At 49.2% G+C, this 19287-nt stretch overlaps 1 protein-coding gene across 1 annotated transcript in view; it reads left to right on the top strand.

Moving 5' to 3' along the window:
- The first annotated feature begins 12577 nt into the window (after window positions 1-12577).
- The window catches only part of LOC117082782 (vegetative cell wall protein gp1-like), a 158724-nt gene continuing 152014 nt past the window's right edge, over window positions 12578-19287 (top strand). Inside the window, exons 1-2 of the mRNA XM_033209774.1 lie at window positions 12578-12794; window positions 13113-13715. Of these exons, the coding sequence (XP_033065665.1) occupies window positions 12578-12794; window positions 13113-13715 (820 nt within the window). The remainder of the gene's footprint in view (window positions 12795-13112; window positions 13716-19287) is intronic.

The raw sequence follows: 19287 nt of genomic DNA, 5'->3' as shown, positions 1-19287 counted from the left end.
CAGATGATGGGTTTGAGCAGAGGATCCCAACCAAGTAGACCCCCGACACTGCAGCAGGCTGAGCCACAGACAAAACTCCTCAGACACCGGATTAAAGAAGGAAGAGGTTTTTTTATTTGGCCAGAAGCATCTCAGACTCATGTCTTCAAGGCTGAGCTTCCTGAAGATAGAGTTCCTGGCCCTTTTAAGGGCTTACAGCTCTAAGGGGTTCCACCTGAAAGGGTCGTGATAGATTGAGAGCACATGTGGTTAGGGTGGGGGTTAATCTTTTAACCTCAGGCCTGGTCATCAGTGGCACCGGCTGGTCTTGCCACTGACTTCATTCCTGTTGTTTTTCAACTTTTACTTCCTCTTCAGAGACAGTAAGAGAAATGGCTTCTCTCCTCAACACCAGCTTGATGAAGTCAGAGGAGCCGCCACCCCAGGTGGGAGGCATGGGTGGGGAAGGCCTTTGGCTGCTGGGCCTTCCTGGAATCCTCAGCAACCTGGCCAGGATGTGGGCGTAGGAGACCGTGGTTGCCTGCAGGGAGGCCATGAGGATCACCTGGGCTGCCTCAGAGACCGGCATTTCTATGGCAATGGTGCTGGAGCAAGACAGCCATAGTGGGGGTGAGATATCACAGAAGTGGTTGAGGACATCGGGGCTGCAGAGCTTCTGGCTGGAGTTGAGAGCCATGAACACAAAAGAGGCCCGGAAGCTGTTGAGCCGGGCACTGAGGGCGGGGTGCAGGCAGAGCGAAGTGCATGGAGTCCATGATAGGCTGGGTAGTGCAGCAGGCAGCAGATGACCGGGGGCCAGTCACAGTCCATGGTGGTCAGGAGGAAGCCCTCAGAGGAACTGAGAGGAAGAGGAGCAGCCAGGTGGGGTGCCCCAAGAAGGAGTTAGATGGTCCTCGCTGGTACCAGGAGGCCGGCCAGCAGCGTCGGGATGGTGACCAAGGTGTACAGGGTCTCCAGCACCGAGAGGTTGGCCAGGAAGAGGTACGTGGATGTGTGCAGGTGGTGGCTGGCTCCGATGGTCCCCACATAGATGATGAGGAGTGACCAAATAGCAGCCCTTGAAGATGGCGCTGCTCTGGGAAGCCCAGAAAGACCACCTCTGTCACCAGAGTATTGCTGGAATTGTGCATGGCCCTCCTGGTGAGGGAGCTCACTGCTGAGCACACCCAAACAGTGGAGAGACTTGGGTGTGGTGTGTGATGGGCTCAGAGCCCTGCTCCACTGGTGAGAGCTAGGTAACAGCACTGTAACCCCTCCTGGGATCTTAGGGCAGGGGCTCAGGCTCACAGGCAGGGAGGGTGACTGTCCCACCATGCACCTTTGGGACCTGCCGCAATACTTATCTGTCATCCCCACCTCTCAGCGCAACATGCACGCTTACCCAGAGCTAACACCTGCCCAAGGGGCCTTGGGACCTGTGCACACTCATATGATCAGGTATACCCCCCTTACACCTATACACCCTGAGATGCATAATCTTCCCTGCCCCAGCACACAGGTACATGGCCAGGTGCATACAATACACACCCAGTGCATGTCCCTCCCCACACGCACACACACCCTGGTGCACACACATGCACTTAGGTGCACACCCCCAGATGTACACACGCAGCGCAAGGGAAGACCCATTCTTCCTGGCGTGCTTTCTGAGGGGCCATGTGGGCCCTTCCTGGAGCTTAACCCTGCTGGCCCCCAGGGACCAGGGGCACCCTGTAGGGGTGAACAAAGCTTCCAGGGGTTTTGCAGAGATGAGGGAGGCTTCTCCCCACGTTTTAGGCCCTGACATCTTTATCTTGTACTTTCTGAGCCAGCAAAGGGGTGGACGAAGGAAGGGTGGGAGCCATCCACTCAGAGCCTCCAGTGGGTCTGTGTGGCATGGGGTTTTGTTTCCCGGACCTGCCTGCAGTTGGGTGTCTGAGGGCAGGTGGGGGGTTGGAGGGTGAGCTGGGACAGTGGTGAGAGAAGGAGCTCTGCAGGCCGGCGCAGCAGCTCCTCTGGGAGGTCCCTCCCCTCTCGGGGGAGGTGAGCCCCAGACCCCTACCTTGCACTCTGCCTCTGGGTCTGTCTGCGCCTGGACAGCCGCGGGGTCCCCATGGACAAGTGAAATTTCCTGGTGACCCTTGACCCAGCCTTCTACCATCCCCTCCTCACCAGCGCTGTGAGGACCGTCCCCAGCCCGCCAACGCCCTGGGCGACATGGAACCGCCAGCGAGGCAGCTCGAGGCTCAGTGCGGTGGCCCTGGGTGCAGTCCTCGCAGCCTTCCCCAGGCCTTTGCGTGGAGACACAAGGTCATGGTGGGACCCACCTCCCTCGCAGGTGCATCTCCCCCAGCCCCGTCTCTACCCGCCCCCACTGGTGTTTCTTATTCGGCTCCTTTGTGACCTTGCTCTCCTCACCCCGTATCTGCTCCCCATGCTGGAAGTCTCTCATTGCAAATTTTCACTCTGGTGGGACTCCCAGAGCGATTTGTAAGTCCATGGAGGGACCTGCCGAGCTGGGAGGCCTCCCCATGCTCTGCTCAGCAGCAAATAGGGCTTTCCATGCAACCTTCCCTCCCAGCGACCTGACCCTGGCGACGCCAACCCGGGACAGGTCGCAGACTCAAGGCCCTTCCCTTAAGGTTGGGGGCTGCTGAATGCTACCCAGCAGGCTGCCTTCGGAACACCCATTTTATTTCTTTTTCGATGCATAGCATTTGTTTATCTATTTATAAAATAATACAAAGAGCACAGAAACCTCCCTCAGCACTGGACATAGACAATTACTAACCGATGAGCTTAGCTCCTCCCCTCTCCCACTCTCAGAGGTACCATTCCTTGGGATTCTCTGGTGGCTTCCTTGAAAGCACGTTGATGACCTGAAACACAGGCGGACCTTTGCTGGGATTCAAGCTTCATAACCCAGAGTGCTGGGCTGTGCACTATCCTCTAGGTCTTGCTCTTTGATGTCAAGGCTCTCCCTCTTCTCAGCAGCTGCACTCCGCTCACTTGGACACCTGTGTAATATTCCATGGTGTGACTACACCCCAAGTCATAACACGTTCTTTGTTCACCGACACCTGTAACGATCCCCAGTCCCCTGTCATTGCAAATGGCACTGGGTGACATTCCTGTGCCAGGTTCCTGGTTGTTGTGTATGAATATTTCTCTTGTAATCCACCCGTAAGAATGGGAATGCTGAGGTCAAACTTTACTCAAAACTTCCTAAGAAAATACCAACTTCTTTTCCCAGTGTGGCTGCACAGCTCCTGTGGATCTCCCACCCTCTCCAGCAGGTGGTGTCGTGGAATTCTCAGTCTTGGCCACTTTAGTGGGTAAGAAGCAGCGTCTCATTGTGTTGGTGGCTCGTCTGTTCCTGCTTGTCCCACAGGTTTGGTATCAATGAGTGTTTCTGCTTCTGTGTGTCTTTCCCACATTGCTCCCAATGGTGTCATCTTTTAGTAATTGATTTGTAGGGATTCTTTAGCCCTTTCTAAATTTCTTTGTGGAGGCAAAGTTTACACAGTAATGTGCTTAGTGTTGAGGTGATGGGTTTTGATAAACGTGTGTGTGCCTGGAAACCAGATGCATCAGGATGTCAACTTCTGTCACCCCACAGACATCCTGCACACCCTTTCCCAGTTAATCCCTGACTCTCGACCTTGAGGCAACCACTGCTGAGATTCTTTTCTTCGTAGGTTTTGTTCATTCTAGAATGTAATATAAGTGGAACACACAACGTCCTCTCTTTCGACTCCAGTTTCTGCTCAGCGCAATGTTTTTGAGGCATGTCCAGAGTTTGAGTGTTTGTTCCATTATTAGATAGTCTTCAGATTATCTGGAAATGTGTTATTTAGTTTCCAAATGTTCAGAGATTTTCTGGAGACATTTCACTGTTGTTCACTTCTATTTTAATTCCATTGAGATTAGAGAACATACTTTGTTTTAAATTTGAGATTTATTTTATGGCCTAGAATATGGGTCCCCATTGGTAACTGATGTGTGTTCTCCCAAAAGAATGTGCATTTTCTGTTGTTGGAGGGCACATCTTGGAGATGTCAGTCAGGGAAGCTGGTTAATAGTGATGTTCAATCTTTATTGAAATCTGTGGTTCTAATTGTGGATTTGTCTATTTTTCCTTGATGTTACATTTTTTTGTTTTTGCTTCATGTGTTTTCAGGTTGTTACTAGGTGCCTACCTCTTTAGGATGATTTTGTCCCTCTAAAGAATTAACCCCTTAATAGTTATGAAAGTATTTCCTTTATCACTGGTAATATTTGTTATTCTAAAATCTACTTTGTTATTAACTCCAGCTCTCTTTAAATAGTGCACGATATATCTTTTACCATTATCTTACTTTAAACTTACCTGTGTCTTTCTTTTTAAATTGTGCTTTTTGTAGGCAGCATACAGTTGGGTCTTGCATTTTTATTCAATCTGATAATTTCTGTCTTTTATTTGGGGTATTTAACCATTTACATTTAATGTGATTATTAATATGATTACACTTACATCTACCGCATTACTATTTGTTTACTGTTTATCCTGTCTGATTTTTGTTGCCTTTGTCATGTTTTTCTTCCCTTTTTATGATCACATTTTATCTCCTTTGCTGACTAGGACCTGTAACTCCTTCTTTTGTTACTTTAGTGGTTGTTTTAGGGTTAGTGTATTCCTTTAACTTACCGTCATCTACTTTCAAGTGATATGTTATTTCTTCATGTATATTATACAAGCTATACAATAGTGTACTTCCATTTCTCTCCTACTGGCCTTTGTGCTACTGTGGTCATGCATTTTATGTTCATGTATTATAAATTCCACAATAAATTGTTACTATTTTTGTTTATACAGATACTTATCTTTTAAATAACAAGGAAAAGTGTGGTGTGTTTATTCATATTGGCATTCACTGTGCTCTTTATTTCTTTTTATAGATCCATATTTCCACTTGGCATCATTTGCCTTTTACCTGGAGGAATTCTCTAAATATTTTTTTGTAATGCTGGTCTGCTCATGATATATTCCTTCATCTTTTGTAGGTATGAAAATGTCTCTATTTACCTTTTGTTTTTGAAACATATTTTTGACCTGGCATGGTGGATCATGCCTCTAATCCCAGCACTTTGGGAGGATGAGGCGGGTGGATCATCTGAGGTCTGGAATTTGAGACCAGCCTGGCCAACATGGTGAAACCCCATCTCTACTAAAAATACAAAAAACTAGCCAGGCAGGAAATCTCTTGAATCCATGAGGCAGAGGTTACAGTGAGCCAAGATCTTGCCACTGCACTCCAGCCTTGGTGACAGAGTGAGTCTCTGTCTCAAAAAAAAAAAAAAAGATATTTTTCCTGTGTACAGAATTCTAGACTGACAGTTTTTTTTTTCTTACAGTCTTTAAAATATGTGGCTCCACTGTTTTCTCGCTTGCATTACTTCTCTTGAGAGATCTGTGATCATATTTATTTTTGTTCCTCTGGCTGCTTTTAAGATTTTCCCTTTATCACTGGTACTGAGCAATTTAATTATGATGTGCCTTGGTGTTGTTTTCTTTATGTTTCTTATCTTGAGATTCATTGAACAGCTTGGACTTAGGAGTTTGTAATTTCCATCAAAGTTAGAAAAATTGTGGTCATTAGTTTTTCAAATACCTTTGCTCTCTCTTCTTCTTTGTTGATTCAGTTACATGTATATTAATCTGCTTGGAGTTGTCCAACAGTTGTCACTGATACTGTTTTACTTAAAACATTATTCTCCCCTCTCTCTGTTTTGTTTTTTGGTAGTTTCTATTGCTGTGCCTTTAATTTATGTTTCCTTCTGCAGTCTCTGATCAGATGGTTTGTTGTTGTTGCTGTTGCTGTTTTCTTGAGACGGAGTCTCGCCCTGTCTTCCAGGCTGGAGTGCAGTGGTGCAGTCTCGGCTCACTGCCACCTCCGCCTCCCGGGTTCAAGCAATTCTCCTGCCTCAGCCTCCCAAGTAGCTGGGATTACAGGTGCCTGCCCCCACACCCAGCTCATTTTTGTATTTTTAGTAGAGATGGAGTTTCACCATGTTGGCCAGGCTGGTCTCGACCTCCTAATCTTAGGTGATCTGCCCACCTTGGCCTCCGAACATGCTGGGATTACAGGCATGAGCCACCACACCTGGCCCCAATTTCATTGATATTTTCCAAGAACCAGCTTTTGTTTTCATTGATTTCCTCTATTGCTATTTTTGTTTTCTATTTTATTGATTTCTGCTCTGATCTTTATTATTTATTTTAATCATTTTCTGCTTAATTTGTTGTTATATTTTTAGTTTCTTAGGGTGGAAACTGAGGTAACTGATTTAAGACCTTTCTTCTTATACGTGTTTGGTGCTATACATTTTCCTCTAAGTACTACGTTAGTAAAATCCAGTAATTCTTTTGATATATTGTGTTTATTTTCATTTCAAAACATTTACTAACTTCCTTTTGATTTCTTCGACTAATGGGTTATTTAGAACTGTATTTTTCCCAAATATCAAAATATTTCCCATAAATCTTTTTCTTCTGTTGGTTTCTATTTTTATTAATGTGGGCGGCAAGCCACTCAGGCGCGAGGCAAGAGACCGAGGTTCCAGTATAATAAACCTTGGTCCAGAGACCAAGCTGTTCCAGTATAATAAAGAAAATACATAAAATAAGAATAGTTGGCCGGGCACGGTGGCTCACGCCTGTAATCCCAGCACTTTAGGAGGCCGAGACGGGCAGATCACGAGGTCAGGAGATCGAGACCATCCTGGCTAACATGGTGAAACTCCATCTCTACAAAAAATAGAAAAAATTAGCCAGGCGTTGTGGCCGGCGCCTGTAGTCCCAGTTACTCGGGAGGCTGAGGCAGGAGAATGGCGTGAACCTGGGAGGCAGAGCTTGCAGTGAGCTGAGATCCGGCCACTGCACTCCAGCCTGGGCGACAGAGCGAGACTCCGTCTCAAAAAAAAAAAAAAAAAGAATAGTTGTGCTAGAAATAGATTATAGATATAATGACATATGAATATTATTAGTCATTAGTTTGTAGCAATTACTCTTTATTCCAGTATTATAATAATCCTTGCTCTACAATTATAACCTTGGAAAAACCTGGCCATACAGAGACAGGAGCTGAAAGGGCACCTTGAGAAGTGACCAGAAGACAAGAGCGTGAGCCCTCTGTTATGCCCGGGCAGGGCCACTAGAGGGCTCCTTGGTCTAGCGGTAGCGTCAGCGCCTGGGAAGGCACCTGTTACTTAGCTGACCTTGGTCTAGCGGTAACGCCAGCGCCTGGGAAGGAACCTGTTACTAGCTGACCTTGGTCTAGCCATAGCGTCAGTGCCTGGGAAGGCACCCGTTACTTAGCTGACCGGGAAAGGGAGTCTCCCTTTCCCCGGGGAAGTTAGAGAAGACTCCACTCCACCGCCTCTTGTGGAAGGCCTGACTCAGGCCCGCCCACAGCCATCCTGAGGCCTAACGTCTCGCTGTGATGCTGTGCTTCAGCAGTCACGCTCCTGTTTGACTTTCATGTTCTGCCCTGTACACCTGGCTCCGCCTTCTAGATAGCAGTAGCAGAATTAGTGAAAGTACTAAAAGTCTTTGAAATGCATAGAAGAAATAATGGCATAAACTGTCCTCTCTCTCTCCCCGCTTCAGCTGCCAAACAGGGAAGGGCCCACTATCTGGTGGACACGTGACTCACGTGACCTTATCAATAATTGGAGATGACACACAGTCCTTACCCTGCCCCCTTTGCCTTGTATCCAGTAAATAACGGTGCAGCCTGGCATTCGGGGCCACTACTGGTCTCTGCATCTTGGTGGTAGTGGTTCCCTGGGCCCGGCTGCTTTTCCTTCTATCTCTTTGTCTTGTGTCTTTATTTCTATGATCTCTCGTCTCTGCACACGAGGAGAAAAGCCCACAGACCCTGTAGGGCTGGTCCCTACAAATTACTATGTATTACTTTCAATTCTTTTAAGTTTGAGACACATTTCTCGGCCTAGAATATGGGTTTATTGGGGTCAATGTTCCGTGTGTGCTTGAAAAGAATGCGTACCCTGCTGTTTTTGGATGGAGCGTTCTGTAAACATCAGTTAGGCCAAGGTGGCGGTGCCCTTCATGCCTTCCATACCCTTCTGACTTGTTGCTTGTCCTGCCTCCTTGGATCTTGTAAGTGCAGCGGTTTTGAGTCTGTCTGTGGTGTCTGATGCCTGCTTTTCCCTGTCTCTAGGCCTGATTATCTTCCACTGTGTGCTGAGCACTGTGATTAGAGACTGATTAGAGCTTGCTTTGATGCAACCTTCCTTGAGTATTTTTGCTTGTTTTTACTTCTTCCAGACACATGATGGGGATGGTTGTCTAGAACCATGTGGCTCAATTCAGTCTACACCTGATGTTCCAACTGAAGGTTCAGGGTTGTCACGGCCACAGGGACTGGGGCTTGTCGGGTTCATCCTCGTTCCTTGGGGGCATAGATATGGGTCTCCAGGGCCACTGTGTTGGGAGGACCTGGGCTGGAGGAGCTGGCACGGGGCCCGAGTGCTGCGCTTGCCTCACTGGTGCCCGTGGGCTCTTGCCCGCAGCCCGGCAGCTCCTCGCTCACGTCTACCTGCTGGCTGCTTTTGAGAAGATAAGATTCCTCCTGTTTCTGGCTCTGAATTACTAAGTTGTTTTCTCTGGACGTGTGGAACTCTCTCCTGCTTAGATATTGGATCTACTGGGCTAATTGTAAAACATACTTAGTCTCCATTTTCCATATCACATTTTGGTTTAACTTGTTGAGTGATTTCTTCCAGTCCTTCTTGAGTTTATTTCTGGCATCCTGTTTCCAATGTGTGAGTTATCTGTCTTTCTTTCTCTGACTTTCTTTTCTCTTCTCGTAGTGTTCTATCGTTTCAAGGGTGCAAACTACATGTTCTGCTGTCCGTGAGGATATTCACGGATTTCACTGCCCTCTGTCTCCGTGTCCTCCAGCCTCTTCTCAGTCTCTCAGCCTCTGTCTGTCTCCCCTGTTAGGAGCTCTCGTCTGATGTCCGGTGACCCTTGGCTCTCAGCCCACACTGGAGAGATCCAAATGCTGACCAGGCCCCGGCAGAGTCATCTGGCTGGGGAAGCCCCGCCCTTGCCTGCCAGCATCAGGCAGGCTCCTTAGGGGAGTGTCTTCCGGGTCCTGCCTGGAGGTGTAAGTGGCTGCAATCCACCATCTGGGGACCTGGTGGGGCTGGGGTCTCTCTGTTCAGTATGGGGGCCTTCGGGCAATTCCCTGATGTCTGTCCGTCTGCTCTCAGAGGTCTGGGTGAGACCAAACCCAGGACCCCCTGGCTTCCCATGAGCTCCCAGAGTTCAGGGTGTGTCCAAGCCCAGGACCACCACAGCTTCCCCATGGCTCTCAAGGTCTGGGTGTATCCAAGTCTGGGACCCCCAAAGCCGCCCCTGGTTCACAGAGGAGGTCTGGGTGTGTCCAAGTCCAGGCCCCCCTGGCTTTCCCTGGCTCACTGTCTTCAGAGTTCTACTGCGGTCATGGCTGGCTTTGCCACCTTCACCCCACCGGCATCTTGCTTTCAGAGCACCTGGCTGCTTCCTCCCTCTGTTCCTGCTCTGTGTCTCCTGTAGACAAAGGCATCCCAGAGACCCCCAGGCCATGCACCACCCTGGGGCAGCCGGGCCACCCTGGGCTTGGACGGCCCTGGCATCTGTCCCTGTACCCGTGTGTCTGTGTGTCTATGCCTGTAAGCCCTGCGTGTAGGGGCCCCATGACCTGCAGGCTTTCAGTCAGCACGAGGCCCCCTCCAGACGTCTGGGCCAATACCTGAGTGTGGAAAGAGGCCTCAGCCTCAGCCTCTGTGTGTTTCTACTTTGGTCCTGAGAGTGAAGCTCAGGACTCCCAAGTGTCCACTGCACAGGATGAACGTCCTCGATTTTTACCACCTTGCCGGCAGGATCGACAGTCATTACTGAAGCAGTTGCTGCAGATCCATGTGGTTCTGACCTACACGGAGGCTGCGTCTGCGGCTCCCAGCTGTGGATCCCCGTGACACTTGAAGGTCGCCATAGAAGACATGGCGTCACACAGCTCCGCCAGCCCGGAGCCACTGCCTTCGAAGGGGAACTGGAGGCTCCTGCACCTGGTCTGCTGTCCTCCCTGTCCTCACAGCCTCTTAGGAGGAGCAGAGGACAGATTCCTCCAGGAGGCCAAGGCTGTAGCCACCATTGGCCCTGCAAGCTGGGCTCTGTTCAGCATGGGCAGCCTCGTCCTGTCTCCGAACCTGGCCTTCCGCAGAGGCCGCCCTGCAGTGGGATTGAAGAATATTTGCCTGGAAGAGTGGCTCAGCCTGTCCAGGGGCTCCTTGTGCTATGGTCTGGGGGCCGGTTAGGGAGGGATGCAGGGAGGGGCCTAAGGGTGGGGCACCAGGTGTGAATCCCTGTGGGGACCCCCAGTGCCTGGGATGGGGTTCGTGAGTGCCTGGGTCAGCGTCTGTCGGGGCCTGGGTCAGCGTCCATCAGGGCCTGGGTCAGGGTTCATCGGGGTCTGGGTCAGCGTCCGTCGAGGTCTGGCTCAGGGTCTATAGGTGTCTGGGTCAGTGTCCATCAGGGCCTGGGTCAGCGTCCGTCAGGGTCTGGGTCAGCATTTGCCAGGGTCTGGGTCAGTGTCCATTGGGGTCTGGGTCAGCGTCCATTGAGGTCTGGGTCAGCGTCCTTCAAGGTCTGGGTCGGGGTCTATAGGTATCTGGGTCAGCGTCTGTCAGGGTCTGGGTCAGGGTCCGTTGGGGCTGTGAGCTCAGGTTCCAGCCTCCCTTACCTACTGGCTCCCAACAGAGCCGGGGGCCAGCCGTCCATGGAGACTGGGTCGTGGGTGGGCAGTGGGTGACCCAGCAGCTTGGTTTTTGTTTGGTAACGTTCTTGGCCACCCGAGTCCTATGTCCTGTTTTTCTGTTTCTCCTCTCTCCCCACCCCGTTTTAAAGTAAATCTATTTGTGTGTAGTGTGGTTGGGCTTTTCCTGCTTATCTGCACCGTAAGTGCCTCTGGTAAGCTCTCTATGCACCCTCCACTTAACCTCAAGGTGAAGCTCAGCCAGTTTGATAAACAAGCTGCGTAATTTTGTGAACGCATCTGGGCCAGGAATGGCTGACGACGAAGCACCGCAGAGCTGAGCTTGGGGCACGGCAGGTGGTGTGTGTGGAGGGCACCTCCAGCCCTGGGCCATGGCAGCCTCTGAGGCTGGCCAGCTAGTAGATGCTATGGGGGGGGACAGCTCTGCCCACCCTGCCACTCCCCAAGGAGGTCCCTGGACCAAGAACCCGCAGGATGGACTTGGGAGGGCAGCCCCCAGCCTCGGCACCCCCCCCACCCTGCACTGCTCGTCCACTGCGTCTCCTGCCTCTGCGCCTGGGCTGCCCAGACCCTCTGTGCCTTTCCCTCCCCAGCCGGCTCAATGCCTCTGTGAGGCCAGCAGAAATGTACAGTTCTGTCCTGAAAAGACTATGGGAGGCAGCAGAGCTCTTCAGAGTGTGGGCTCTGGAACAGGGGCTGGAATTCAAATTCCAGACCCACCCTTGCTTTGTGACCTTGGACCTGTGGATTGGGAGGGGTCAGGAGTCTCTGCGGTGCAGCCCCTGTGCTGGTGCCCCATGGACGAGCTCACTCTGGAGCTTCGAGTGTCTGTCGGGGGTGGCGTGAAGCTGTGCACCAGGAGGTTTTGGGTCAGATCTTAGCGAGGTCAGACCCAATATGGCCAAAGCCCTCACCTTTGCACAGTCCCCATCCTTGATGCTGCCATCTCCCTGGTGATCTGGGCTTCTCACTGCCCACGGCTCCTGTGACTTGTGACCACCAGCTTCCTCTCAAAGCTGCCACTCAGCAGCCGTGGGGCTTGAGGGGCACATCTGTCTCTTCCGGTCTCAGGTTCCCTCTCGAAAGATGCAGCCAGCATTGCCTTATCTGATAGAATCTGAGGCGAAATCTGCAGCGGAGACCTTGAGTTATCGTCATGTAGGTACGTGGAGCACCCTGTGCTCTGCTGCTGTGGGCCGTGGGGTGTGAGGGACCCCAGCTGCTGCCGAGTGTGGAGCTGGAGAGCTTCATGCCCTATACACAGAGGTGCCCACGGACAGCCTGGCATGCAGGCCCTGCAGAGATGCTCTCACACAGCCCATCTGCCCCCCACACCTACCGTAAATGCAGGATCACATCCCGACCCCACACTTGGCTTCACTCACAGGGCTCCCAGCAGTGGACGGATGAGTCTTTGCCTGGGGGATCAGGTGTTGGAGGGGGACAGACAACAGCTAATGGTGGTCAACTCTGCCGCACGTGGGGGTGGAGCGTGGCATGGAGAGGCAGGCATGAAAAGGAGTGGGATCAGGGCCACTGCTTGGACAGAAGACCCAAGGCCAGGTTCCACCCTGGAGGGGTCAGAGAAGAGAGTGCTGGGAAAGGGGACGGTTCCTGCAGAGGCGAAGGTGGGCATGGGCCCTGCGTGGTGGGGGACCCAGCAGTGGGCAGGAAGGGCTGAGCTCAGCGGTGGGGGGCGGCACACAGGCCTGTGGTGTGTCCTTGACTGTCACCGACTGAGCGGCTGCGGGGTGGTGAGCAGAGTGGGGACTGATATGACTTTGCTTTCATGGATCCCCCTCGACCTGTGGACGCTGGTGGAGTATGCGTGGGGCAGGGCCCAGTTGGGGGCAGCCCTTGCAGCTGAAATCATGCAGACCCTGCAGGGGTGCAGTCCCATGGATTTGCTGATGGATCGGATGTGGGTGTGGAACAGAGAAAAGCGGAAGGCTCTGGGGTCAGCGTGGTTTTGGGGACTGGGGGAAGTCGGAAGTAAGGTTTTGGGGTGCAAGTTCAGAGATGGAGGAACAGTTGGGCAGAGGCGTGGACACAGGCGTGTGGAGCAGGGGCCAGGGCTGGAGGTGGGCATTGAGGTGCGTCGGGACCGAGCCTGGGGCTCCAAAGGCCGGGGCTGTGGGTTGGGGGAGAGCGGAGGCTAGGTGTCCATCGGTGAAGGTGCCATTCTCATCTTCTCTAGTTTTGTGCAGGGGGCAGCCCGGGAGCTTTACTGGGCCTGTGTCCGCGGCGCAGCCCCGCTCCGCCCTGCGGTGCCCACCAGGAGGCTTTGCCGGGGCGGCCAGGACCCCTGAGGGCACGAACACCGCAGACTCGCGGCTCTGGCCCTGCCCAGTCCTGCCAGCCCTGTCCTGGCACGGCCCCTTTTCCCGGGGCAGCTTCCGGGCCGACCACCCACCCACAGGCAGAGCCCCCCGCCTGGAGGCCCCGGGCCGAGGCTCTTCCTGGACGCAGCGCACAGCGTGGCGGTGCCGCCCACCCAGCCCTACAGCCCCACCGCGCCCCCTGCCTCGGGCGGGTGCAGACTCCAGGTCCTGCCCGTTTCTCGGGGTCTCTCCCAGGGCTCCGGGTCCGCCTCACTGAGAGCCCAAGACGGGGGCCGCCACCGCCTCAGCGACCCCCACCCCCTCCCCGCCCCGGGGACCCCGCCCCGCGCAGCGCCCGCATCCACACGTCCTGGGCCCGGCGCCCCCGGCAGCCTCCTGGCCGTGTCCGCGCTCCTTTGGGGTCCCATCCACGCGGTCCCCTCCCCCCCACGCCGGGCTGGCAGGGAGGAGCCCACGCCCAACGCGGCCCCCGGACGCCCCCACTCCTCAGCACCGCCCAGGGAGCACCCGCGGCCGCCTGGCTGGGAAACCCACAGCCTTCTCCGCCCTGCGCTGTGGGCTGGGTTTCCAGGTAAATCTTAAGTCAGGTCGTCAAGTCCTGCCCCCTCCCAGAGTTTACTTTGGGGGAAATTTCACATCTTTGCAACAGGAAAGCTTCCAACCCAGAGACGTGGTGCGTTTCCGCATTTACTTGGATTTTCCTGTAACGCCTCTCAGCTTTCTGCATTAACGCCTTCCACGTCTTTCGCTAGATTAATTCCTACATCGTTGGTAGTTTTGTTGCCTTATAAGTGGTAGCTATTTTTAAAAAGTCATTTTCTGTTCATTGCTTATATGTAGAAAAACAAGTGACTTTTGTCTCTGTTCAGTAAACTCGCTAAACTTTCCCGTGTGGCTAAGTGATCTGCGGTTCCCGTGGGTCTTGGCATTCCCAGCGGCGTGTCTGTGAGTCCTGCTGGTCTTCACTCTCCTTCTCCAAGCATCCTGCCTTTTCCTTTTCATCTTTCTGCACTGGGTTTGGCCCCCAGGGCAAAGTGCGCCGCGGGGTGGGGTGGGGTGGTGAGAGCTGGGACTGGGACGCTGCTGTGAGCTGCGTTTCTATGCTCTTGTTATCAGATTAAGGAAGTTCCCTCTTATTTCTAGTTTGCAAACACTTTATTATCAGAAACGGATCCTGAATTTTGTATGAAAAATTTTACATCTCTTAAGATGACAGTATGATTGTTCTCCCTTAGCGTTTCAGCGTGGCAAATTACAGTGACTGATTTTCTAGCGTTAACTTTTTTCTAAATGCAACTTTGCAGTCCTGGAGAAAACTGGCTTTGGCGTCAGTGGTGTGCTTTGCACGCATTACTGATTCTGTGGATCCTGTGTCTGGATTCAAGACAGGCAAACATTGAGAGAATTCATCATCACTAGCTCAGCCCTACAAGAAATGCTTAACGGAGTCCTACATCTAGAAGTGAAAAGATGTTAACCACCATGATAAAAACTTGCAGAAGAATAAAAATCACTAGGAAATCAGATACACAAATGAGAATGAGAAAGAAATAAAATCTTATCATTATAAAAACCCACCAAGCTGAAAGACAATAAGAGAGGAAGAAAGGAAAAAAGGATACACAAAATGACAAGAAAACAATTAACAAAATCACTTGAGTAAGTTTACACCTATCGTTAACAACCTTGAATGTAAACAGTTTAAATTCCCCAATTAAAAGATCTGGAATTGCTGAATGGATTAAGAAAACAACACTCACCTGTATGCTGACTATAAGAAACTCTTGGCACCTGTGAAGACACATATGGATGAAAATTAAAGGGATGAAAAAATATATTACATTCAAATGAAAAACAAAAATGAACAGGAGAAGCTATATTTATGACAGATAAATCAGACTTTAAGACTAAAAAAATGAAAAGAGACAAGGTGATTAAATAATGGCAAAGGGCTCAACTCAGGAAGAGGATATAGCAGTTGTAAATATAGATGATCCCAACACCGGAGAACCCAGATATATAAAGCTAATATTGTTTGAGCTAACAGGAGAGATAGCTCCCAATATAATAATTGTTTGGGACTTCAGGACCCCACTCTCAGCATTGGACAGATAATGTAGACAGAAATTCAATAAATAAACATTGGATTTAAATTGTACTATAGATCAAATGGGCCTAACAAACATTTACAGAACATTTTATCCAACAGCTGCAGAACACACATTGTTCTCATCAGCACATAAAACATTCTCCAGGATAGGTCATATGTGGTGTCACAAAACAAGTCTCAACAGATTTTTAAAAATAAAAATCATATCAAGTATCTTCTCAGACCACAGTGAAATAAAACTAGAAATCAACACCAAGAATAACTTTGGAAGTTATACGAACACCTAGAAATTAAACAGCTTGTTCCTGAATGACCACGGAGTCAATGAAGAAATTAAGGAGAAAATAAAAAATTTCTTGAAACAAATAAAAATAGAAACACAACGTACCAAAACCTATGGAACAAAAGCTGTGCTCAGAAGGAAGTTTATGGCAACATGCAGGGTCCAGTCCCACAGGGTCGGTGGGTTTTTCTCCCCATGTGCGGAGATGAGAGATTGTAGAAATAAAGACAGAAGACAAAGAGATCAAAGAAATGACAGCTGGGCCTGAGGGACCGCTATCACCAAGACGCGGAGACTGGTGGTGGCCCTGAACGCCAGGCTGCATTGATATTTATTGGATGCAAGACAAAGGGGCAGGGTAAGGAGTGTGAGCCATCTCCAATGATAGCTAAGGTCATGTGGGTCATGTGTCCACTGGACAGAGTGCCCTTCCCTGCCTGGCAGCCGAGGCAGAGAGAGCAGAGGGAGACAGCTTACGCCATTATTTCTGCATATCAGTGACGTTTAGTACTTTCACTAATTTGCTACTGCTATCTAAATGGCAGAGCCAGGTGTACAGGATGGAACATGAAGGTGGGCTAGGAGCGTGACCACTGAAGCACAGCATCACAGGCAGACGGAGACAGTTAGGCCTCCGGAGAACTGCGGGTGGGTCTGACTGACGTCACGCCCTCCACAAGTGGTGGAGGAGTAGAGGCTTCTCTAAACTCCCCTGGGGAAAGGGAGACTCCCTTTCCCGGTCTGCTAAGGAGCAGGTGTTTTTCCTTGACACTGACGCTATCTCTGGACCACGGTCCGCTTGGCAACGGGCATCTTCCCAGATGCTGGCATTACCGCTAGATCAAGGAGCCCTCTGGTGGCCCTGCCTGGGTATAACAGAAGGCTCACACACATCTTTTGGTTACTTCTCACTATGTCCCCTCAGCTCCTGTCTCTGTATGACCTGATTTTTCCTAGATTATAATTGTAGAGCAAGGGTTATTATAATATTGGAGTAAAGAGCAATTGCTACACACTAATGATTAATGATATTCATATATAATCATATCTATTATCTATATCTAGTATAACTATTCTTGTATATTTTATTATACTAGAACAGCTTGTGCCCTCGATCTCTTGTCTTGGCACCTGGGTGGCTTGCCGCCCACAGCACAAACATCTACAACAAAAAATAAGTATTTCAAATAAATAATCTAACATTGAACTTCAAGGGACATAGGAAAGCAAGAGCAAAACAAACCCAAGATTAGGAGCAGGAAAGAAATAATAAAGATGACAGCAGAACTAAATGAAATAGAGACTAAAAAAGAATACAAAAGATACAAAACAAAGCCAGGCTTTTGAAAAGATTATCAAAATTAACACATCATTAGCTAGACTAAGAAAAATAAAGATGACTCCAAATAAAATTAGAAATAAAAAAGGAGACATTATAACTCATACCACAGAAATACAAAGAAACATCAGAGATCATTAAGAACAGCTATATGCCAACAAGTTGGAAAATCTAGAGAAAATGGATAAACTCCTGGACACATATAACTTACCAAGACTGAACCAAGAAGAAATACAAAACATGAACAGATCATCAATGAGTAATGAGATTGCATCAGTAATAAAAAGTCCCCCAACAAAGAAAAGACCAGGATTGCATGGCTTCACAGCTGAATTGTACCAATCTTTAAAAAGAAGAAATAGTAACTCTTCTCAAACTATTCCAGAAACTTGAAGGTGGGGGGTAGAGGGGGGAATTTGTCCAAACTCATTCTATGAGGCCAGAATTACCCTGACACCAAAACTAGGCAAGGACACAACCAAAAGAGAAAACTATAGGCCAATATTCCTGGTGAAAATAGATGTAAAAATTCTCAACAAAATACTAACAAACCAAATCCAACAGCATATCAAAAAGATTATACAGCATGATTGAGTGGGATTTATTTCAGGAATGCAAGGATGGTTCAATATATGAAAATCAATAAATGTGGTACATCACAATAGCAGAATGGACAAAAGTCATATGATCATCTTAAGAGATGCAGAAAAAGCATTTAATCAAATCAACATCATGATAAAAATTCTTTTTTTTTTTTTTTTTTGAGACAGAGTCTCGCTCAGTCGCCCAGTCTGGAGTGCAGTGGCACGATCTCGGCTCACTGCAAGCTCCGCCTCCTGGGTTCCCGCCATTCTACTGCCTCAGCCTCCTGAGTAGCTGGGACTACAGGCACCCGCCGCCATGCCCGGCTAATTTTTTTGCATTTTTAGTAGAGACGAGGTTTCACCGTGTTAGCCAGGATGGTCTCGATCTCCTGACCTCATGATCCGCCTGCCTCAGCCTCCCAAAGTGCTGGGATTACAGACATGAGCCACCGCGCCCGGCTAAAAATTCTTAACAAATTAGGTATAGAAGGAATGTACCTCAATACAAAAAAAGGCCATATATGACAAACCCACAGCCAAAATCATACTGATGGGGGAAAAGTAGAAAGCTTTTCCTTTAAGAACTGGAACAAGACAAGAATGTCTACTTTCAACACTCTTATTCAACCTAGTACTGAAAGTTCTTGCCAGAACTTCAACATGGTGAAATCCCATCTCTGCAAAAAATGCAAACAAATTAGCTGGGTGTGGTGGCATGCACCTGTGGTCCCAGCTACTAGGGAGGCTGAGATGGGAGGATTGCTTGAGTCCAGGAGGCAGAGGTTGCAGTGGGCCAAGATCATGCCACTGCACTCCAACCTGGGCCACACAATAAGATCCTGGGAGTATCTCAAGAAAAAAAAATAAAATAGAGAAACCCGTAATGTCAGCACTTTGGGAGGCCAAGGCAGGTGGATCACCTGAGGTCAGGAGTTCAAGAATAGCCTGGCCAACATGGCAAAACCCTGTCTCTACTAAAAATACAAAAATTAGCTGGGTGTGGTGCCACGTGCCTGTAATCTCAGCTACTCAGGAGGCTGAGGCAGAAGAATCGCTTAAACCTGGGAGGCGGAAGTTGCAGTGAGCCGAGACTGCGCTATTGCACTCTAGCCTGGGCAACAAAAGTGAAACTCCATCTCCAAAAAAAAACAAAAACAAACAAACAAAAAAACTTGCCATTTGTAGCAGTGTGTGCATGTAGGACATTATATTAAGTGCAGTAAATCAGGTAGAAAAAGTTCAATACTGCAATACTGCTAGTTGTTACTCATATGTCAGGACTAAGAAATTGACTTCATATTAGAAGAGTAAAATTAGAGTTACTAGAGACTGGGAAGGGTTAGGGGAGAAGCAGATAGGGAGAAGTTGTTTAATAAATACAAAGTTACAGAGGAATAAGTTCCAGTGTTCTGTAGCTCTGTGGGGTGACTGTAATTCACAATAACTTGTGTATTTTCAAATAGCTAGAAGAGAGGATTTTGAATGTTCCCAACAGATGAATGATAAATGTTTGATGGGCTTGGTAATTACCCTGATTTGATCATATGCATTGCATACATGTATCAAAATATCACTCTGTATCCCATAAATATGTACAATTCTTACATGTCAATTAAAAATAAGGCACTTCCTACTTGCTTCCATTTCAGATGAGAAATTAGCTGTAATTCACATTACTATTTTTTATAGTCAATGCATCCTTTCTGCCTGGCTGTTTTTAGGATTTTTTTTCCTTTAGTTTCCAAAAATTTAATTATGTGTCTTGGTGTGAATGTCTTTGAATTCATCTTATTTGGGATTTCTCAGCTTCTTGAATCTGTAGTTTTG

This window comes from Trachypithecus francoisi, unplaced genomic scaffold, assembly GCF_009764315.1.
Source record: "Trachypithecus francoisi isolate TF-2019V2 unplaced genomic scaffold, Tfra_2.0 Lachesis_group9, whole genome shotgun sequence".
Classification (NCBI taxonomy): Eukaryota; Metazoa; Chordata; class Mammalia; order Primates; family Cercopithecidae; genus Trachypithecus; species Trachypithecus francoisi.
This window is presented reverse-complemented; position numbering and strand designations above follow the sequence as displayed.